The 21,935-nt window shown below is 42.3% G+C and overlaps 1 protein-coding gene across 1 annotated transcript; it reads right to left on the bottom strand.

The window, feature by feature from the left end:
* Window positions 1-3,861: 3,861 nt before the first annotated feature.
* Window positions 3,862-20,238, bottom strand: LOC113405394 (heat-stable enterotoxin receptor-like; the record flags this gene model as incomplete). Its single annotated transcript, XM_026646580.1, has 9 exons — window positions 3,862-4,036; window positions 7,750-7,826; window positions 8,333-8,427; window positions 9,180-9,278; window positions 10,351-10,525; window positions 11,056-11,248; window positions 16,326-16,484; window positions 18,770-18,861; window positions 20,150-20,238. Coding segments are annotated over 9 exons (1,154 nt in total), but the record flags the coding sequence as incomplete, so codon positions are not given.
* Between the last annotated feature and the right edge of the window lie 1,697 nt (window positions 20,239-21,935).

Genomic DNA, 21,935 nt, shown 5'->3' with positions numbered 1-21,935 from the left:
ATAAATTGCCCTGTTCTGTTCACTCCGTCTGAAGCATCTGGCACTGGCCACTAGATGGACCATTGGTCTGAACCAGTATTGCCATTCTTACCAGGACTCTTTTAAAGGCTGTCACTGTAGTTTGTGTGGTAGCTCTTTCATATCAGATGATCTCTCGTTCAAGTCACACGCCAAGGCTTTGGCTCATGCCCAAAGCTCATATTGCAGTGCTGTAGCAGTAGCAGGGATGCAGCACTACTAAATATACCATCCTTGTGCAAAACTGTTTTGTTCTTGTTGCTATTCTAGTTGAAAAGTAAAGGTCCCAGGGTACTTCTTAAAAAGAGGTGAGGATAAACCCCAGTGCGGTGGCTAACTATTCCTCCTTCAATAAAATGAGTTCTAATGTCTAAGGCTGAATGCATAAGTGTTAGGTTTGCCTGAAAAGAAATATTTCATGATTTTTCATTTATGAAACATGCTTCATAAAATTCACTTTTATCACATGCTCTCTCCATTTGACATTACTGGCAAGGAAGGGATATTGAAATGAGTTAAATATATATCTATATTTAGCTCCAATATGTGATTTACAGCTGATTGTCATAGCAGAAAAGTTTTTAAACATGGTTGGCACTATCGTCAGGGTGATAAAGGACCCTCTGAGTCTAGCTGCTCTTTCATTTCAACACCTCTCTCTGCATTCCTCTCAGATTGTCACACAAGAGGTTATTGCAGTTCTATTAACAAGGAAAACATTTCAAATTTTAGTCTTTCCTTTGGTTTCCCTATATTTTCTAGCATCTCCAAGTGAAGATCCTGTAGTGCTGCCTTGGGTGCAGGATATTCATTTGTTCCTCATTTACTCTAATCAAACCCATAGCAAGGTATTATGTTTAAGAAGCCACTGTGTTCTAACATTAGTTGTGCTGAGATATGTTTGGAATCAATTACCTATAGAGCTACATACCACCACCACAGACTATCTTCAATCCATGAAGATATGCCATAACACAGAATGTATGCAGAGATGCACATGGCCAACGGGATTGCAGGCACATGCACAAACGGAAAGGGAATACAGACAAGCAGTGCGGTTATGAACAGGAAGTGCAGATGTACAAACTCAATAGGAGGAAACATAGATGCTCATTAACCAAAACACAAGGCTCTCACTCTGATCAAAGACAGCTTTAAGTTATATTTGGTGAGATGACTTAAAATGAGCAAGTGAAAGGTGCAAATAAAATCTTCTCCAGTTGGGGGCAGAAGTATGTCTCACTAAGCCATTTGGAATGCAATGCCTTGCAGCTTGATTTTAAAACAAGCAGGAGAAAATTGGGATTGAAATAGCAGAAGGGGAGAAGATTTCTGATAGTAGAGGGCACTTTGATCTAGCAGACAAAGACATAACAAGATCCAATGGTTGGAAGTTGAAGCTAGACAAACTCAAATTGGAAACAGAGTGCATATTTTTAAGTGAGGGTAAATGAATATGAATTTGACATGATATATGTGGAAAGGAAATGCACAGGACTGGAATATGTGGACAGGAGACTCACAGTAACACATGCCATTCATGCATGGTGTAACTATTTAAATCAAAGGACTTATGCAGGAATTAATGACCCCAACCATGCATGAGAGGAGAGGTCTAATAAAAACTGTATTCAGGGACTGTAAATGTAATACATTGGTGGCTGCACATATGGGGTCTGTGCTAACCTGTACATGAAAGGCATCGGGGATGGAACCCATAATATTTATCTCCAAAAACATAGTCCGTTGCCACTTGAGTTAAGGGAGAATCTCTGTTTAGTATAATAACATTAGACCTTTTCTGTGCTGAGTGATCTAGTCACTAGGGTGTGATTTGGTTATACAGACTTAAGCAGGTCAACTATTCCACCAAGTAGAGTGGTGCCAGATAGCCAGTATATTATACCAGCTTGCAGAAATGTGTGGACATTCAGGGAGTGCAGACATGCACATGAAGATCTGTGGACAGGCAGCAAAATCGGGACAGGGGATGGAGGATGTGTTGTAATTATCTTTGTTAATATTTCAAGACTGAAAAAGATCCAGCTTAGAAAGACAGGGCATTTAAACTACTACGCTAAAGTAAGGGAGCATACCACTTTGCTCACCCACTTAAAACTAATTTAATAAAGAGCCAAACAGAAGTGTAGGGCAATGGTTCTCAATTTTTATTTTTATTATTTTGGTACTATGGACCACTTCTAAAGACAAGCCATCTTTTGGCACTCCTACTGTCTTCTTCCATTCTCATCCAAGTCCTCCCCATTCCCTGTAGTAACTATAATGCTATAATACAGGGAAGAAAAGTAATTTTAAACTAGTAGTCAGAATACAATATTACAATTGATTTAGTTCAATCTGGCCCATATGGTTGCTTGGTTATATACCGAAGTTGTTTCTGTGGTGTTTATTTCTTCTTCCTGAGTGTAGGATTTTACATTAATACTGGTCCCTTGATGCCTGCAGCCCCGGCTACTGCTCTCATTTTTCCAGGAAACTTAGCACTTCAATTCTGTCCTAATGTATGTTTGCTCCTCCTTCAATTTTTATGTTTTAAAAAAATCACTGTTGGATTTAAATCAGAGAAATACATGATCAAGAAAGACACCAAGCAGCTGCTCAAGGAACAAGTTTGGCACTTGTGTTATTGTTTTATTAAGCATTTACTTAGTCAAAGAAGTTTCTGGAAACCATAAGAGTGCTAGACTGAATGACAGCTGAAGCAGTAAGCTTCATTCTTTGAATACTGACCAATGCTTCACCACTGTTCAGAAACAACCCTGCAGACCACTATTTGCGTACAGGACATTTACAAGTCCGTGGACCACAGTTTGAAAGCCACTTATGCAGAGAAAGTCATTGGCCAAAATCTTGCTTGCTAGTGATTATTTCTTCAGTGAAATGCCAGTTGTCTCCTCTGTTACACATCTGTACTTTGGCTCTTTGCTAAAGTGGATAATTGATAGTAAGTGTTGATTTTAGCATATGGTTGAGCCAGCTCAGATAAAATCCAAACAAAATGCTCACCCATGAAACTTCACCCAAAAGTTGAAATGAAACTCTTTGAGTTATGTTATGTTCCGTTATGTTTTATTTTTAATTTTTGCAGTGGTCTATGTGCTTCTGGTTTTGGGGCCAGAAGCAGAAGTAGAGAAATATTATGACAGAGCCAATTTTTGCAAGATTTCCAACTTAATTCTGTAGACCCAAGAGATTCAGATATGCTTCAGAAACCATCGAAACTTTGGACTAAGATCCCTAGAGAAACAGTGGAGGCACCATTTTTTGAGCTAGATTAATTTGACTAAATAAAACACTTGAGAATATACAGTGGGGAAATTACAAAAGAAACAAAATTGCAAAATATCCAGGTCCATAGCTACATACATTTTAAATATTTTCAAAAATATATAAATGCACTTGTTTTCAAATAAAAAATTACAAGTTAAACACTAAGTTTAAAATCCCGATAAATTAAGACTCTACAGAGAAGACTTTGGGAAATGGGTCATTGAACAGCTGATCACATTTAAAAAATATTAGACAATATCTTTCAGTCTCAAATGGATATTTTCTCTTTCCCCAAATCAGGGTGGATGTGCCTGGGTTAAGCAATCAGGTGATTGGGAAGATGCAGCAAGCATGGAGGCAACTACATTTTGGCACTACAGCAAAGGGTCTATCTGATTCACTGATTAAAAAGCCAAGTGGTAGAGACATTTCCCAAAGAGAGAACAGTCTTGTTTTTTCCCCCAGCTCTCCCTCAGAGTGCCAGTCTCCAGCCTCTGTGTAGTATCTTCCAAAGCCTGTTCATGGTTTTTATGTCACACTAGATATCCAGTTTTACAGATAGGTGCTGTAGTTTTCTGTGGTGGCCAACTGCAGGTACTCTAGGGTGCCTTTTCGGTAGCTGGCCACCCGGGAAGGCTCACGCACCAGGACCCCTTCAGATTGCCTTTTCTCCAGAGACTCTGTTATCATCCCTGCTAAGTCATCTTGCAACCGCTGCTGATTCTCCCTGGAAATAGCAGGAGAGGAAAGATTTCAGTGACTCATGCAGTACAGGTAACTAGGATCCTCAGTTCACAAGCCATTTTTAGACAATTCTATCCTACCATCTTTCCAGAAGCCCTCAATATACTAATGAGATAGATTGTGAGCAGAATCAATTCCAAGTGGACATAGAAATCCAGTTCAGGATCTACTTGTGACTGTTCCTGACAATATGGGTTACTGTCTCTGCCAAAGAAGTTTGCTTTAGCATCACAATCTCCCATCTGTAGAGTCTGTGAAATCACTTGGAATGAAGAGAAGAAAAACCTGAACTGGATTCACAAACCCAGTTGAAATGGACTATGGCTCTGACTCTATGACCAGACCCAGTTTCAAGTACCTGTAATATTCAGCTGCAGGTGTCTCTCAAAATAGTGGCAGTTTTCTTAGAATTGCCACTCTGCCAGAAATTCATGGGACATATATGATTTTCACAGGTATGTCCCATGCAGAACAATTAAAAAATTCCCATATATATATCAGACTGGTGCCATATCACAGAGTGAAGACATAAACATCACAGATAGCAATGGGTAGGGTCTGAGGGACACCTTCAAACACACCTTCAGAGGGAGTGCCAAAACCCTAAAGACGATTCTCTCTATTGCTCTTTTAAAAATTTCTTTAGGTTAAAAAAAGTGCCTAGTTAGAAAAGAAATGTACTGAAGAAAGTAGGCCAGCAATATCACTTCCTAAGCCCACAGATGGGATCTTTTGGGGTGAAAGGCACTAAATAAATGTAAGATAGTATTAATTATTATTTTTATTGCAAAAGTTTTGAGAATTAGGTCATGTCCCATTGCACAAGTTCAACACTCTGCCCATTCATTCATATCTACCTAAAGCAGAAGAGACTGCCCTTCTCTCAGGGGGTAAGAGGTAATTTTTGTTAGGGTCTTTCCAGACCAGAGAGCATCAAGTTTTCTGGATAGTTTAAAATCCCATGCACTCTTGAGAGATTTGTTGTACAAACATTCACCTGTTCCCCAAAAAGGGAACAAAAACAATACCAGTTGATTTAAATGACATAGCTAATCAGAGATCTTAAATTGCTAATTTACAAACTACCATATACAGTATGTAAAGGAATTACTTCAATCTGTATTGAAACTCAGTCACTTCTGAGGTGGATCACAACAGCTGCGTAAATAGTACACAGCAACACTACACAACGGGTTAGGAGAGGAAGTGAAGAAGAACTCCATATCTCACTGAAACTATTTGGAAAAACGTAATCAGCCATACTTGAATTTGATCATGTCACCGGAACTAATGCCCTTTGTATTAAGCAAAGTACATCTTAAATTACCACAAGTGGTCAGGAACTCAGTTTTATGTCACTTCTGAAAGGCAGCACTTCATTGTCACCACACCCCTTGACTTTGGAAACTGACTCAGTGTTAATTCAAAAGGAAGACTTTTATCTACTTGGGTCTGATTAAACCAGGACATCAACCTAGTATTTTTTCCTGGTAACTCCTCCCTTATGCTCCAGAAACTGAAGTTTTGTTTAGAAGTTTTTAAAAATTAAGTCTCTAGACCAGGGGTCCCCAACACGGTGCCCGCCGGAGCATCTAAGTGCACCCGCATACTGGCCGGTGGATGAGCATCTGCCGAAATGCCGCCGAGAAGCAGCGTCATCCAGAGGCGTCGCCGCCGAAATGCCGAAAATCGGCGGCGACGCCTCTGGATGACACTGCTTCTCGGCGGCATTTTGGCGGCGACGCCTATTGACGTTGCCGCTTGTCATCGGCATTTTGGCGGATGCTCGTCCGCCGCCACGGTCCTCCGTGGCTCGTCATCTGGCATCCGCCAGACGAAAGAGGTTGGGGACCACTGTTCTAGATCTTATGCTTGTGAAGTTAATCTTCAAAATGAGAACCCAATATAAACAAAGAGGTGCCTGAGTCTGCAGACAACCTAAAATGGTAACTAAGAGGTGTGAACTGCTCTCGTTCATCTCATTTTGGTATAGAGTCTGAAGGTTGGTGATGACAGTTTAATGTTAATGTTATTAACTGTTTCACTATTGATCAAATCATACAAGAAAAAAAGAAGGGAAATTACATAATGAAATCTGCACATTCTATTGTGATTGGCATCTCATTTTAGTGTTAAAAGTGATTGGAGCTCGGACGGGGGTAAAGTTTGGGAGAGTACCACCACTCGTTCCCCCCCCTCCCCCAATCTGAACCTGCACCTACTAAATCAACACCCCTTTCTGGTGCATTTTCCTTGAATGTCTCCCATCCAAGGCCCTGATCCAGTAAAGTATGTAAGCCTATTAGCAATCCCAGAACTAATGCTATTATGTATACTTGCATGTGTTCATATACACATACAAAGCTCTGTCCTTGTCTCCGGGGGTCCCGCGTTTCCTGGCGGATTTCACGAGCCTCACTGTGACCCTCCACGTAGCCCTTCTCTCTCAAGAGGCAAGGATCACAGCCTACTGAGCCATTTTCATCATAAGCCAGCAAGGGAGGTGAGGAGAAGCTATCCTCCCTTGCACAGGATCTGTTGTCTCCCAGTCTCAGTGATTAATCAGGGGGGGGGGCAAAAGGGGGAGCCCAGGCCCACCCTCTACTCCAGGCTCCAGCCCAGGGACCCTAATAGTATCAGCTATGGTAGCTGACCTTTTAGAAACAGGACACGTACAATTCCCTGGGCTACTCCCCCACAGCAGCCCCCACTTCACCCTTACCTCAGGGCCTCCTTCCTTGTGCCTGATATGGGGTGTACTGCTCAGTCTCTCCAACAGCGCAGATTCCTCCCACAGCTCCTGATATGCACACCCACCTGACTAACTGGGAGGCTTTTAACTAGTTTCAGCCAGCCCCTGATTGGCTTCAGGTGTCCCAATCAACCTAGCTGTCTCCACTGCTTTCTGGAAGGATCTTAATTGGCTCCAGGTGTCTTGATAAACCTGGAGCAACTGCCATTTGGTTACCATGGTAACAGGGATTTGTTTAGCCTGGGGCTAACATACCTGTTTCTCACTACTTTCCTATAGCCATCTGGCCTTGCCCCATCACAGCTATGTATATTTGCATGTGTTCATATGCACATACACTGCTCTGTCCTTGACCATAGGCGCCGACTCCGTAGGTGCTCCGGGGCTGGAGCACCCACAGAAAAAAATTGGTGGGTGCTCAGCACCCACCGGCAGCTCCCCGCCCCCCCGCTCCAGCTTACCTCCGCCTCCTCCCCGGAGCGCGCTGCCGCGTCCTGCTTCTCCCCCCTCCCTCCCAGCACTTGCGCTGTGAAACAGCTGATTCGCTGGGCAGGGAGGGAGGGAGGGGGGAGGAGGGGGAATGCAGCGTGCTGGGAGAAGAGGCGGGGCCGGGGCGGGGATTTGGGGAAGGGATCCAATAGGGGCAGGGAGAGGACGGAGTTAGGGCGGGGACTTTGGGGATAGGGATGGGGTTGGAATGGGGGCGGGGCCAGGGGCGGGGAAAGGGTGGAGTCTGGGCAGGGCCGGGGGAGGAGGGGCGTGGGCACCCACCGGCGCCGGAGAAAGTTAGCACCTATGTCCTTGACATGAGCCCAAGGAATACCAAAAAGTATAGTAAGTTAAAAATTCTGAGGGGAGAAGTGCACTTCAGCACTTTTGGTGAAGGCTGAAGTGCAAGGCCTGAGAGCTTCTTTCTCCCTTCCCACAAATAAAGAACATCTTACACAGAAGGAGGTGTTGGGAGATTATACTGCTGGTCCTTCACCCCCGTCAGCCAGTAGGTAATCTCAGTTCCTTTGCCCTAATTTGTCAGAGAAGAAAGAAGCACAATTTAGGGATTAGATAGGCACAATATATGATTTATATATTTTATGTTATACTGTATTATATGATTGTTGTATTGTCTTTGCTTACTGTATGTAATAGGCACCCAGAGCATAGGATGGGCATCTATCAAATTTTATAAACTGAAACAAATAAATGTAACAAAGCAAAGGTGAGCAAATTAATAGTCCTCTCCCACCAGGCCCATTCATCACTGCCTCCTCTCCAAATTTTTATTACCAATGATATGTTTCACCTACAGTACTTCCCGGACATCTGTGTTGCCTTGACTTATGCTTCAAATGCTTTTTCAATGGCTATATTAACTCTAGAGTGGTGTCTCCATCACTCTGTGCCTGTATTACCAACAGATATGTCTCTCTTTGTCTCCTGCTGTTTGTCTAAGATAGGTGAACATCTCAGGTGTATGATACCTTTAGATAAGTTTCACTCCTGTGTGTTTGTAGGCATGGTATATGTTACCTTCAGGTAAGTCTTTCCTCTCACTTTATACTGGAAATGGCAGTCTGTCCTCTTCAGGATGGCGATAGTAGACCCACTTACATGAATCCGTAAAGCTAAAAATAAACAAACAAGCAACAAATGTTTGATTCGGAAACAATGCATGAACTTGTTCATTTTCTGTGAAAACCTGTGCTATGGCAGAGGTATATCTAATTGTCATTTATGTCTTAGGACTCATTCTGTGAGCAAATGACATTAAAGCTACCCATATATTGTTGAACCCAAAAATAACTACTCCATCACATAGCATTATATATGAGGAAAGTCTAAAACAACTAAATAATTATAGCTGGACCAACCAATGCCTCAGGATAGAAGTGATAACAGTATTTGTGGGGGAAGGGTAAATATCACAAAGGGGAAGGAATGGGAAGAAACTGAGCAAAGGGAAGAAAATTTAGGCTGGCTCTCAGGAAACATTCCTAGTTGCAAAACTATTAGACTGTGGGATATTTATTTATTTATATTTAATATAATAACGATGCCTATCCAAGTCACCAGGCGCCCAAACATAATCAATTATATAATAAATACAATTAAATTTAATCTCAGCAGCATTAAAATCACCAGTTCCACAGGAACTGAGCCAACCAGGCACCTACCCCCTTCATCAACTAGGAAGCAAGAACTAGGAATAGGCCTGCATTTTCCAGGGTGGAGTGGAGGAATGGACAATTTGATCTTCTATCTTTAAACGTCTACGCTTTGATGATAAAGTTGTGCTTGGCTGGAGAAGGAACTCTAGATTTGAGCGCACAACTAGCCTACTGCCAGATTACACAGAGAGGTGAGCTTCAATTCTTACGTAAACCTGTGGATTCCATCCTTGAAGCTGTGTTAACTGTGTCTCCAAATAAACAATAACGAGGCATCTTAATCCCAACCACACCAGCAGCACATGGACCTGAAAGCAGAGGACAGGGCAGAGAAAGAGGAAGACAGAGAGGCTGTTATTCCATGGGGATTCAGAGAAGCCCTTGAGGTCTCAGACATGCCAGAAAGAAACTGAAACTTAGGAATTAGCGTGATGCCAACAGAACTTTGGGTGTTATCTGTTAGTGTCCTTGGGTGGGTGAGTGGTCTCATCTGGAAGATGGCACTTCTAGTAGCAGAGCAGCGGCATTGGGGTCATTACTGACTGAAAGCACTATCTACATCACTTTGTACAGTGTCTGGAGGTCTCACATCCAAGTGTAGACCAGGCCTGTCTCTGTTCAGCTTGTAAAATATATTAAATGTATTAAATATATTAAAAGTACTATTTGAATATATTTCTGTACAGACAAAAATGCAGAAGTATTAGCATAATTCCTAAGTGTCAGCTCTGGAAGCAGGGGATGGAAAGAATTAACTTAATTATGGAGAAGTTTCTGGTGATGTCTTTAGGGCCTTCCCAAATAAATGAATTGTTATATTCCTTCTCTGGTGATGGACATAAACAACAGAGTACCGAAACAAGCAAAAATAAAAAGATAAAGTTTCCCCAAGTACTTGGGTTCTTTTGAATTATCCACAATGCCACACTAATAAAGTAAATCAAAAATTGATTCTCAAGTGGGCCTGGTGAGAACATTTGCCTCAAAAGCATTTAATGTAGGCCTGCTTTTCAGTGGGGGAGGAAAGGTCTCTAAGGACTCAGGTGGGTATAATGTCACCAGCTCAATCTCATAAGGAACTACAGAGGTTGGTTTGCTCAGCTACCAACCTCACAGAGATGGGGTTGTTAAATGGTATGGGAGCAAGCCAATGGTGTATTTAAGTCCACTGCCCTTCCTCCAACAATGGTCTTTTATACCTGATGCTTTCGAGGAAGGCGACTGACAGTGCTTCTGGCCAGTTGTGTGTCATGCTATACCACAGTCCTCACAGAGAATCAATTTATGAATAATGAAGCATGAGCACTTTTAACCATTGTTTTCTTTTTGATCTAGATAGAATAGCTATGTCATTCATGTTCAGATGCCATGACCCCATACCAGAGTGAATCCCTATGCGAATCCAAACAGGCAGGCCTGGAAGATGTCGTAATTCAAAGGATCCCATGAAACTAAGGATATCCAGTGCCATCATAGAGATGTCCACTGCGTGGCGGTTGCCGTTTCTCTTTGGTAAGCCACTCACTACCATGTACGCATCACCAATGGTCTCCACCTGTGGAAACATGATTAACAGTTACCATTCCCAGTTATTGGAAGATGCATATAAATTTAGGGTGACCAGACAGCAAGGGTGAAAAATCGGGACAGAGGGTGGGGGGTAATAGGAGCCTATATAAGAAAAAGCCCCCAAAATCGAGACTGTCCCTATAAAATTGGGACATCTGGTCACCCTATATAAATTGCAGATGGAGAAGGCCTCTTAGAGTCATCTTGTTGATCTCTTCTTTGAAAGTGAAGGGTTGCCAAATTCCTTCCAATTAGATGACATCTTTCTGGTAGTGAAGTGCTCAGTACACAGCATTCTAGGTAATGAATCTGTGACCACTTGGTATCAAAAACCATTTACAGAGAGCTATGTGAAGCACATTAGAGAGACGTAATTTTGGCCTGTACTTCTCTCATTTGTCTTTACTTAGCATACTGGTTTTGAGCCTTTGTTACCAAATTCTATTCCCAATTACTCTGTCTGTGATGTTTTATGTACCCTGATTATTATTTAAGTGTAAGTGAGGCTCTGTTCACCTTGTAAACATCATGATGGTCGAGAATGTGGTCAAAGTTCTTATAGATGTCATTGAGCATGTCTACCACTTCCATGGGGGTGCTGTATTGGCATAGCGTGGTGAAGCCGACAATGTCGCTGAAGTAGATGGTGACTGCTTCAAACAGCTCTGGCTCTACCAGCCCAGTTTCCTTCAAAGATTTTACCACTGGCCTGTGAAGAAAGGTGGAAGGGAAATGGAGATAAATATACCTTCTGCTTTAGAGGACAACTCAGCCTCCTAGACCTGACAGCAGTAAGTGTTCCAGAAATAGAGGTTTGATAAGTAAACAAACCAACATTCTGGTGATGAGTTCAACAGGCACTTGGAAAGTCAGACACGCTAGCATTTCTGGCTACAAGAGCTTTCTAGATTATGAGCTCTTATTTAGATTGTAAACTCCTTGGGGAAGAGACTTTTCTTATTTTTTGTAAAATGCTATGCATCCCTATACATAATAATAGAAAATCCAGAGACAAGACTGGATCAGGCAGGCAGTCTCCTTCCAAGACTTGCTTTCAAGTCTCTAGCTTGGAATTGTGCACACTAAAGCCAATGAGACACAGGGCTTGTCTACATGGCCCCACAGTTTCGACTATGGGGCTGTGAATTGCAGCACACACTTGTGTGCTATGCTGTAACTCCCCTGTGTGGATCCTGTGGGTGCAATCTAAAAGGTACCTAGTTTGTACTAATTTAGTCCTGTTTAAAGAGGACTATGTTAATGTGAAGTAGTTAGTTCACGCCTGCAGCATCCATATGGAGAAGTTAAAGCAGAACACACAAGAGTGTGCTTCAATTCACACCCTCATCGTGCAAACTGCGGGGCTGTGTAGACATAGCCATACTTCTTTCTACTTAGTTCCAATCTGTCTGGTGAGCATCTGACAGCTTTGGAAGTTGAATCCAGTTTTCAATGTCCTTTTGTACACATACACTTTCTCTGTACATCTTGTTCTTGACAAGACTGGGGGTGTTTGGCTTGGTGTCCTGGCCAAATTCCATGTTGGTTAATTACATTCTACCTCCCTGAATTCCCACTCCCATTTCAGTTGTCAATGGCAGTCTGTCATTCTTCACATCCTAGAGCTTTGGAAGTATATTAAACTAAAGCACACAAAGACCATTTTAGTGCAAAATAAGAGTGTCTACATGGGGAGCAAAATAGAGAGTGTGCTTTAAATTCACACCCTAGTTTACTCCACACTAAATTCCCTATGTAGACAAGACCTTAGTGGTGTTGTTTGCTGTTGAAACTGCTGCCATATGCCACCACAGAGGTGGTTGCATTTCTGTAGAAGGTAAATTGATTCCCATATATATCATTTGTAAAGCTTGTAAAAAACTTCAGGATCCTTCAGGATGAAAGGAGCTAAAGATATGTAAACACTACATTCAAAATTCACTGGTTATGTCACCTAATTAACTGAAAAGTCATCTTAAAAATAGGTATTAAATTCATGTTGTGAAATGATTGTTCACTGTACTCCCAAGGACCTCATTCCATCCTCAAGCTAGCTTTTCAATCAGTTTGTCCATCATCATGTATAATGATTACATGAAGTCTGGGAATTCATGATGTTTCAAATTATCTCCAGGTTGTTTAGCCCTCTGTTCGCACATGGCACCTACAGGTCTCCCTCTAGCATCCTCCTGTAAGTCTTTCAGATGTGACACCTAGATACACTGAGGACAGGTTTGGCCAGTTCTAGGCAAACCACCCTCTTAAACATCATTAGCATTCAAATAGATCAGTTATTTTATTGGTCATGCTGAGACATGCATAAGCTAGAAAGTGCTCATCTATTGCAAGACAAATTTAAATACTTCAGTTACAAATCTTAACTACAGGTGAATCAGAAAGGGCTTGCCACAATACCACCCTTCTCCACTCAACCACACTTTACAGATAAGAAATTGGGATAGGACTACACTACGGAGACTATACCGGCATAGTTAAATAGCCATAGCTATGCCGGCATAACCCTGTAGCGTAGATGCAGCCTCCACCAACTGAAGGGGATTTTCTGTTGGTGTAGGAATACCAGTTCCCTAAACAATGGTATTCTTCCATCAACATAGCTGTGTCAACACTGAGGATTAGGTCATCATAGCTATGTCGGTCACGGGGGTGGTTTTTTCACCACTCCTGACTGATGTAGCTATGTCAACCTAACTTTTAAGTGTAGACCAAGCCTGGATTTTTTTCTCCCATCTTTTAAATTATTAAGTATTTTAATTTTAGATCAGAGCGGGAGTGGGGGGCTTTGAGTCTCTGCAGATACTTCCTAGTTCAGGCTCTGATTTAGCAAATAATTTTAACTTTAACCATGTGCTTAAGTGATGCGCTGAATTGGGGCCTTAGACAGGGACTTCCTGGGCACTGGCCAGTCAGAGCAGTTCCTAGGTAGCTGACAAACTCTGTCGAAACTTTGAATCTCTGTCTGTGCAAACAATGTCACATTTTCCCTCTCTGCTATACATTTTCCCCAAAGTTCCTGTATGGGGAATCAGAAAGAGTAGAGTGCAGAGAGAACTGGGAGCCCTGCAAATTTACCATCTGCTGAGCTGGGTGAATGGGGGAAATAGAACAGAGGAGAGGTGGAAGCAGCCTTTGATTCTCTGATTCAAAGAAATACAGGATCAGTGTTAGGATAACCTCCATCTTCTAAAAGATAGAGAATATCTGTAAATAAACTGCAAGTGAGAACTTTCAAAATGGTAGACGACTTTTATGATAATAATTTGATGTTTTTCTAGAATCATTCATCTTGGAGGATCCCAAAGCACTTTACACACTGTGGGTATAAGGATTATTTCATCCACTACTGAAATTAGGGTGACTAGACAGCAAGTGTGAAAAAGCAGGATGGGGTGGGGGGTAATAGGAGCCTATGTAAGAAAAAGACCCAAAAATCGGGACTGTCCCTATAAAATCGGGACATCTGGTCACCCTAACTGAAATACAATAATTTCTGGGACAGAATATGGCAACTCATTAGTAGCAGATAAGAAAAACAATGCTTCCATTTTAGAAAGAACAAAGACTTTCTCCAAATGAAACAGCAGGCTGATTTTAGATTAGCAGAATATAATTCTCCAATTTGGAATTTGTTAGGACCACCAACACTGACCCCATCCCCATTCATGTAAACAGTGACATTCAGTTATGTTTATGAATGTACTTTGATTTATAACTCTAATACCAACAGACACACATTTAAAGCTCTGAGTGTCCTCACAACAAATTAAAATCACAATATCAAATACAAGCATAAATTACATTGCTCTCACTTTTTCCATCCACCTCATCTACAAATGGACCTTGTAGCATGTGATGGGGTATACCAGGCCTTCCCTGCCCCCGTGCTGAATGCATCACCACCCTGACAAATCTGCCCAAAGGCAGAGTGTCACCTGGGAAAGAGGGGCCATGAGCGCAGATCTCTGAGCACGGCTTAGAGAAGCCACTCAGGCTCTGGTACTGGCAGAACCAATAAGACTTGGTCCTTCAGTAGTTAGAAGAGCCCCGAGGAGGCAGTCAACAATCAGACTCACCTGTCTGCTTCTGCTAAGAGGGAGCATGTGGGGAAGCTGGAGCAGGAGAGCAGCTCCCCAGTGTTAACCCAAACCATCCATGACCAGGTCAGGGGCTCACAATTTGACCTCACCTTCAGTTTAATCATGCAACAAACTCTTCATTTTTATTGAGAGTTTAAAAACCCAGGTGGCCATTTCTTTAAATTAATTTCAACTAACTGTTACTCATCTAGCAAAGGCATACGGCACAAGATGCCTTGCTCCTGGCAAGCTGTGACATAGCTTCTCTGGAAAGCTAGCTGATCTGGCAGACCAGGTGAGAAGCATGATCCAGAGCAGATCAGACTTCACAGAGAATGACCTGTTGACAGCCCCATTTCTTCTGTAACAAGGTCTTCTGTTGACCACAATTGCAGCAGTACAGTTTAGGGAGAGAGGTGGTCTCATGGGCAACCAAGTCCCAAACTATTTAGTACTTTATAGGTGAAACCCAACCCTTCAACTCCACTTGGATACCAACAGGCAGCCAGTGCAGATCCCAGAGCACCAGCATTATGTGCTCTTAATGTGAAATTCCACTCACTAAGCAGGCAACTGCATTCTGCACCAGCTTCAGTTTTCCAAGTGATATCAAGATGTAGCTCCCTGTATGGCTCATTAGAGTAGTCTAGGCTGAAAGTGACAGAAGCATGAACAATGGTGGTGAGGTCTGCCTGCATCTGAAAGAAACTGTCCTATTCATCTCACCAGATACAAGACTCTTGGCTATAGCTTCTAGCAAAGCACCCTGGAGCAGTCGTCAGTCTAACAAAACACCCATATTACCAACATTTTCCATAAATGGCTGTCCCTCCATCTGGGGATCTGATATAATCTTTGCAAATTCTTTTGATAGTTTCCCTCAACCCACTCAACCTCAACTTCAATCTTATGTCTATGATGCTTCAGCCAGCTAGCTCTCAGCTAGCTTTCCACAAACAAATCTTTCTTTGCCTCCTGCACAGCCATGGCATCATAAAACTGTAAAAGTTCTTAATGTTCCAGTTAGTTTAATTCGCACAAAACTTCCTCCTGAAGTGCTCTAGCAGTCACCCCACTTGCTCCCCTCTTGCAAGTCATCTGTAAACCATGGCAGCGTAGGAGATGAAAAAAGTGTATGAAAGAGCATGTTGGGGAAACTGTATTAATAGCTGTGGACGAAAAAATCATTATAAAGTTCAACCAAGCCATGAATATTATGGTCTGCTGGCAAAACAGCATTTTCAATCAGAGCCCTGCAGAACCAAACCAAATCTATCACCTCAAGAGGAGAGGAGTGTCCTAATGTGGGTTAACAGTCAGTAAAGGCTAAATGGTAAAGACATGGAATCTTTAATCACCTTACAAGTTCAGGACCTAAGTTCTACAGCTCATTTGAAAGGTGATAATGCCAATCAGAGGCAAAAAAGAATGAAAATGGGCCAAATTCTGCTTTTAGTCACTTGTTATAACTCACAGAATAATTTAGCCCATTTTGTCTGACCTGGATCTCTGGAGGCAAGCACTGTGAACTGTTACAATTTATTCTGTGGAGCAAATATTATTCACGCCTTCATGCTCACTGTGGTTGGAGCCTCCCACAATGATTCTGATGCATTACACACCAGTGGGCCTCACAGTCAATACTGAACGCTTCCTACTGCATGGAAACCCCTGCTGGTCAACACTCACCGTGGGAGCAGCATGAAGTTAAGCCTGTCCGCTCTGTCCCTTTCTGCCTTGTATAGCTCCGTCCTCTCCTCTACAAGATGCTCTAGGTTCCGGGAATACAGCTGCAGACGCCGGATCAAGGTATCCATGTAGTTTTCATTGGTCTGACTATGGTAGTTACTGGAAACAGTGGTTGGGAAAAGGATGAAGAAAGCACATTGGCAGGACAAGGGCAAATACAGAAGGTTATTTCAGAGTGTGGCTTCCTTGCTGTCATAACTATAAAGGGAAGGGTAACAGCCCTCCTGTGTACAATACTATAAAATCCCTCCTGGCCAGAGACTCCAAAATCCTTTTACCTGTAAAGGGTTAAGAAGCTCAGGTAACCTGGCTGACACCTGACCCAAAGGACCAATAAGGGGACAAGATACTTTCAAATCTTGGTGGGGGGAAGGCTTTTGTTTGTGCTCTTTGCTTTTGGAGAGAGTTCGCTCTTGAGACTAAGAGGGACCAGACATCAATCCAGGCTCTCCAAATCTTTCTGAACAAGTCTCTCATATTTCAAACTTGTAAGTACAGCCAGGCAAGGCGTGGTAGTTTTATCTTTGTTTTCTCAACTTGTAAATGTACCTTTTACTAGGGTGTTTACCTCTGTTTGCTGTAACTTTGAACCTAAGGCTAGAGGGGGGTCCTCTGGGCTCTTCAAGTTTGATTACCCTGTAAAGTTATTTTCCATCCTGATTTTACAGAGATGATTTTTTACCTTTTTCTTTAAATTAAAAGCCTTCTTTTTAAGAACCTGATTGATTTTCCCTGTTTTTTAGATCCAAGGGGGTTGGATCTTGATCCACCAGGAGTTGGTGGGAGAGAGGAGGGGGGATGGTTAATTTCTCCTTGTTTTAAGATCCAAGGGGTTTGGATCTGTATTCACCAGGGAATTGGTGAAGAGTCTCTCAAGGCTACCCAGGGAAGGGAATTAGCACATTGGGAGTGGTGGCAGCGGACCAGATCTAAGCTGGTAGTTAAGCTTAGAAGTTTTCATGCAGGCCCCCACATCTGTACCCTAAAGTTCAGAGTGGGGAAGGAGCCTTGACACTTGCAGTTAGAATGGAAATTGCTCAAAGCTCATAATTTCACCTCTTAGCAAAGGTCTTATTCTTAAGGCATAAAGGCCTGAGGCCCACCCAGATAACCCTGTCTTGCTAATTTTCTGAGCCCCAGTTTTCCTGGCCCTGCTAATCTCCACAGTTTCAGGTCACTTAAAATAACCGGAGACACAAATATTCAATGGGAGAGAGTACCATGGAAAGCAAGAATCCTGAGAAGGAGCTAGAGGTGATAAGAGGCAGCAAATTAGATATGAATTTGCAGTGGGATATAGCACCAAAAAAGCCAATGCAATTTTGGGCTGCCTTTGCAATGGCATCTTATCACCAAACGGGGAAGTAACAGGCTGTGGGTCACATTCACTCATTGAGATCTGCTGGTTTCCACTGGTGGGACCTGGACTGAAGACTCCCATCAATGGACCATCTGCCAGAAGCAGAGATGATATAGCACAAGCCAGTCATAATCTCTGCTTCACTTGGGGTCCTGAGCTAGCAGATGCAGCCTATGAAATGGATGGGGCCAAGATGACTTGAAGATCCAATAATTCGGATTCTGATGGAGCCCTGGTTGGATTTTAAAACTGCCTTTTCCCCAAGCAAAACATCCATATTAAGGTGACAGTGGAACCAACTACCCTCCCCTGGGGTAAGCCCCCTTCTAATGCAGCTGCCGCTGCAGTTGTTGGGCATGAATTGTGTGTTCCTCCATGCCCCTGGAGGTGAATCTAACTATTTTTCTGCACTTCTTTGGTGTGACCTCATCTGGAATGTTGTGTTCAGTTACAGACACCACATTATCAGAACAATAATGACAATCTGGAAGAAGTTCAGAGAAGAGCAACAAAAATATAAGCATGTGGCTGGTGGGACAGACTTATGGGGATAGGTTTAAAAGTTGTGAAATAGTCTCTGAATGGAAGTGGCTGAAAACCCATTGCTTGGGACTTTTAAATAACTAGATTAGAAAAAGTATGACAGGGAACTCATTTCACTCAAACCGTATAATTACCTTACTCTGAGTAACCTGATCTTTTCAATCACCTCACTTTGTGGTCATCTGAATCCATTAATATCACCAAAACAAGTCATCTAAACTTTCTAATCATCTCATCCCCAGAATATCCAACTCCATTAATTTCCTGAAACCTGGACATCATGACCCATTATCGGACACTTGGGTAGTCCCTATTTACACAATGTAATAATTTGGGCTCTGGGTGATCATCTCTCTCACACACCCACACCTGCCCCAGTCAGTGAGCTCTGTTTTTCCACTGATTGAGTCATGTTGCATCAGAATACACACCTATAACTATCAGCTTCCAAGTAGCTGGGAGTTTGGAACACAGTGCTTACCTGAATATTTTAGCCAGAGTGCTCTCAATTTTCTTAAAGTCAGGCCTTTTCTCTGGATCTTCCTCCCAGCAACTTTTTACAAGCATACACACCTGAGAATGTACAACCCCGGGGAAATTCAGGTGAGTAGTTGCAAAGAATGGTAATAGGGTTAAACAGCAAGACCAGGATCTGTTCATAGTCAATATGGAATTCCTCTCCCATCCCTCTTGGCCAGTAACTTATTAAAATGTGACCAATTGTTATGAATCTGTGATCAGGGAATTCACTATAGGCACCTTACAGCAACACTCACTTCACGTTAGCCACTGGTCAGCAGCCAGATGATACTGACATTCAGTAATGACTACCAACCTGAACAGAATTTGAATCAGTGGTCCATAAATGAAAGCCAAATGAAAGGATCCAATCCCCCAACCTGGTACCAGACTGTAATTATTGACCTAGAAGTGAAAGCCTTAGTAATTCCATCCCCAATTCCCTGAGCTTGGGTCCTGGCTGGAACTGGTGACTCAGAGATAAAAAGTCATGCTGTTACCAGTCCTCTGAGATATCCACTCTAGTGCTTAATGATTATTGTGGTTTAATAATATCAACATTTTTAAAGACATACTACTGTAATATAGAAATTAATACTGTACTACTGTTTGAAAGTGTTGTCAAAATATAAGAGTAGCCCTTTCCCAAATAGTTACATAGACCCCATAAATCACTCCACTTAAGAATATAGGATTTGCCACACTGGATCAGACGATCCATTAATGAAGTCCAGTATCTGGGCTCTTGTCATGTAGAATCAGATGATTAATCACTTAGCCCAGTTATCCCACCTGCAGAATTGGCTAATAGCTGATGCTTCAGACAAGGGTAAAACTCCCTCCCCTTGATGCATCTGGTCAGGACGAACAGACACTTGTGCCATACTAAACATACATGTGTTACTTAAAATGAAAAAGGGGTCTTCTTTGTCCCATACGTCCCATCAAAAATTTAATGCAATAAAAAAATAATAATTCTAAAAGTGGGGAAAATATCCTGTGATTTGTTTGCTTTTTTTTTTTTTTTTCTTTTCCAGTGGATTGGCAAACGCCTCCCACTGGACACCATGTGAATTCAGAAAGACCCACCCTTAACACATGTTGTAGTTGTTGGAAGCCACCAGGTGCAGAAGAAGGAAATGCTGTGTTGTGGGCACTGGAGTGAGGAGGAAAGAAGTCCAGTGAATTACATTTCACTGCACTGATGTTAATTATGGGACATTTTTTCTTCCTGAAAGGCCACAGCATTGGAACATACAGTGTGTATAGCCTTCATCCTCCCACACCAGCCATTTCTGGCCTGGCTAGAAGCATTTCCTCTTTTCCTTTAGTGTAGGCTTACTTCCAGCTCCCCTTCTCCTGCAGTCTCTAGGATCAGGTCTGGGCGGAAGGGTCTAACTCCTTTGCCACTCTCCACTCTGTAAAGTTTCTCTAATGAAAAAAAAAAGTGCAATATTTAAACAACAAAGTGGCAGTGCATTTCTGGGTGAGTTCAGTATGCCAAGGTAGTTTTCTAAATAGAGATGGGCCCAAAGCAAAAGCATGGCTCTGGACACCCATGTTTTTTTATCTGGATCTGAACTTTGGGGGGGTTCTAGTTATAAGGCTTAAGGCCAGAACAGAGTGACTTGAAGCCACCTGAGAAATGAAAGGAACAGGAATGTACATGTGCATGTATTGGGCATGATAGACATGGACATAACAACTTCCCAAGTGGGCAGTGGCCATATTAGTGCCTTTCTCAGGATGGGGTGTAGCCATAGTAAAAGGCAATGTGAGACGCCCATTAAGATATTATGGCCTGATTTTCAGAAGTGCAGAGCACAATCTCACAACAGCTTTTGGAGCTGCAGAGCTCAGTCCCTTTAAAAATCAGAACATTAATATATATGAGTATAATTTTGAAACATAGCAGTTTGTTGCCTTATTTGTACCCATAAGCAGGAAGACACTGTCCCATCCTACCAAAACTCTCTGACTCCTGAACATGTCAGAATTCAGCCATGTTTTCAAAACTCATTCATACCGTGCCATCAACAAACTATTAGCTTGCTTCCTAACATGCAATAATGAATGTTCTGCTAACCCAACCATGTAAAGGGCTTCTGTAAGAGATATCACAAATGATTCTACACATACAGCAGGGGGATTTTTTGCCTATTACTGATCCATCTATCTATCTATCTATCTATCTATCGTATTTACAGCATGCCAATCATCATAGTATCTAGATGCTTCATTTCAGAGGCAGAATATGACTCAAGCGTATTTCAAAAATTCTTCATTTGTTACCTGTCCTCTCTCTGATCCTAGCTAACGAATTAGGCCAAACATTTATAAAAGAGGAACTGTTGAGGGCTTTGAAACCCTTCCTAATAGTGAGTCCCAATCCCCACTGATTCTTGGCAGAATACTATAAAACCTAACCTCTCAGCTGTCTGAATGTATGCTAAACTTATTTAACCAACTTCTGAAATCAGGATCAATATCAGAACCTGTTACATCAACCACCCATATATCCCTAATACTAAAAATAAAGGGAAAAGCTCCATGGAGTGTGGCTGTAATATCATTGCTAAAGAGAAACTTTAAAATTTTAACAAAAGATTGGCCCACAGATTTAAAAAAAGTTACTCGGTGAATCCAGAATGGCCAAAGAGGCTTCAGGCCCAGTAGATTTAGCCACTACTAATATTAGGAGACTATTAAATGTCCTGTCACCTGTGAGCCAGCTCTAGCAAGAGGCGTGGATTGCATCCCATGATGCTGAGAAAGCTGTCAGTAAGTTGGTCTAAGCCTACAGGATGAAAACACTAAAGTGATTTGGAATGGACAAAACTTTTCTGAAATGGTGAAGCTTCATGATAAAACATAGGTCAAAGTCAACACAGAGACAGATTGTGACCCTAATGCCACTAGCTAAGTGGGGGTGGCGGGCAGTGAGGACCCAGGAACATTGTGCCTGAGCTGGCATCGTGCCTTCAGCTCAGCAGGAAGAACATGGCCACTGAATCACCTTTTGAAAGAGTGCAACTTGCTCTCTCACCCTCACATGCAGCAAGCCCTGCTGGCTGAAGTATAGAAGGGAGAGTATATCCCTTTCCCCTCTCCACCCATTTTGGGGAGTC

The sequence above is a fragment of the Terrapene carolina genome, unplaced genomic scaffold, assembly GCF_002925995.2.
Source record: "Terrapene carolina triunguis isolate 2854851 unplaced genomic scaffold, T_m_triunguis-2.0 Scaffold35386, whole genome shotgun sequence".
NCBI lineage: Eukaryota > Metazoa > Chordata > Testudines > Emydidae > Terrapene > Terrapene triunguis.
This window is presented reverse-complemented; position numbering and strand designations above follow the sequence as displayed.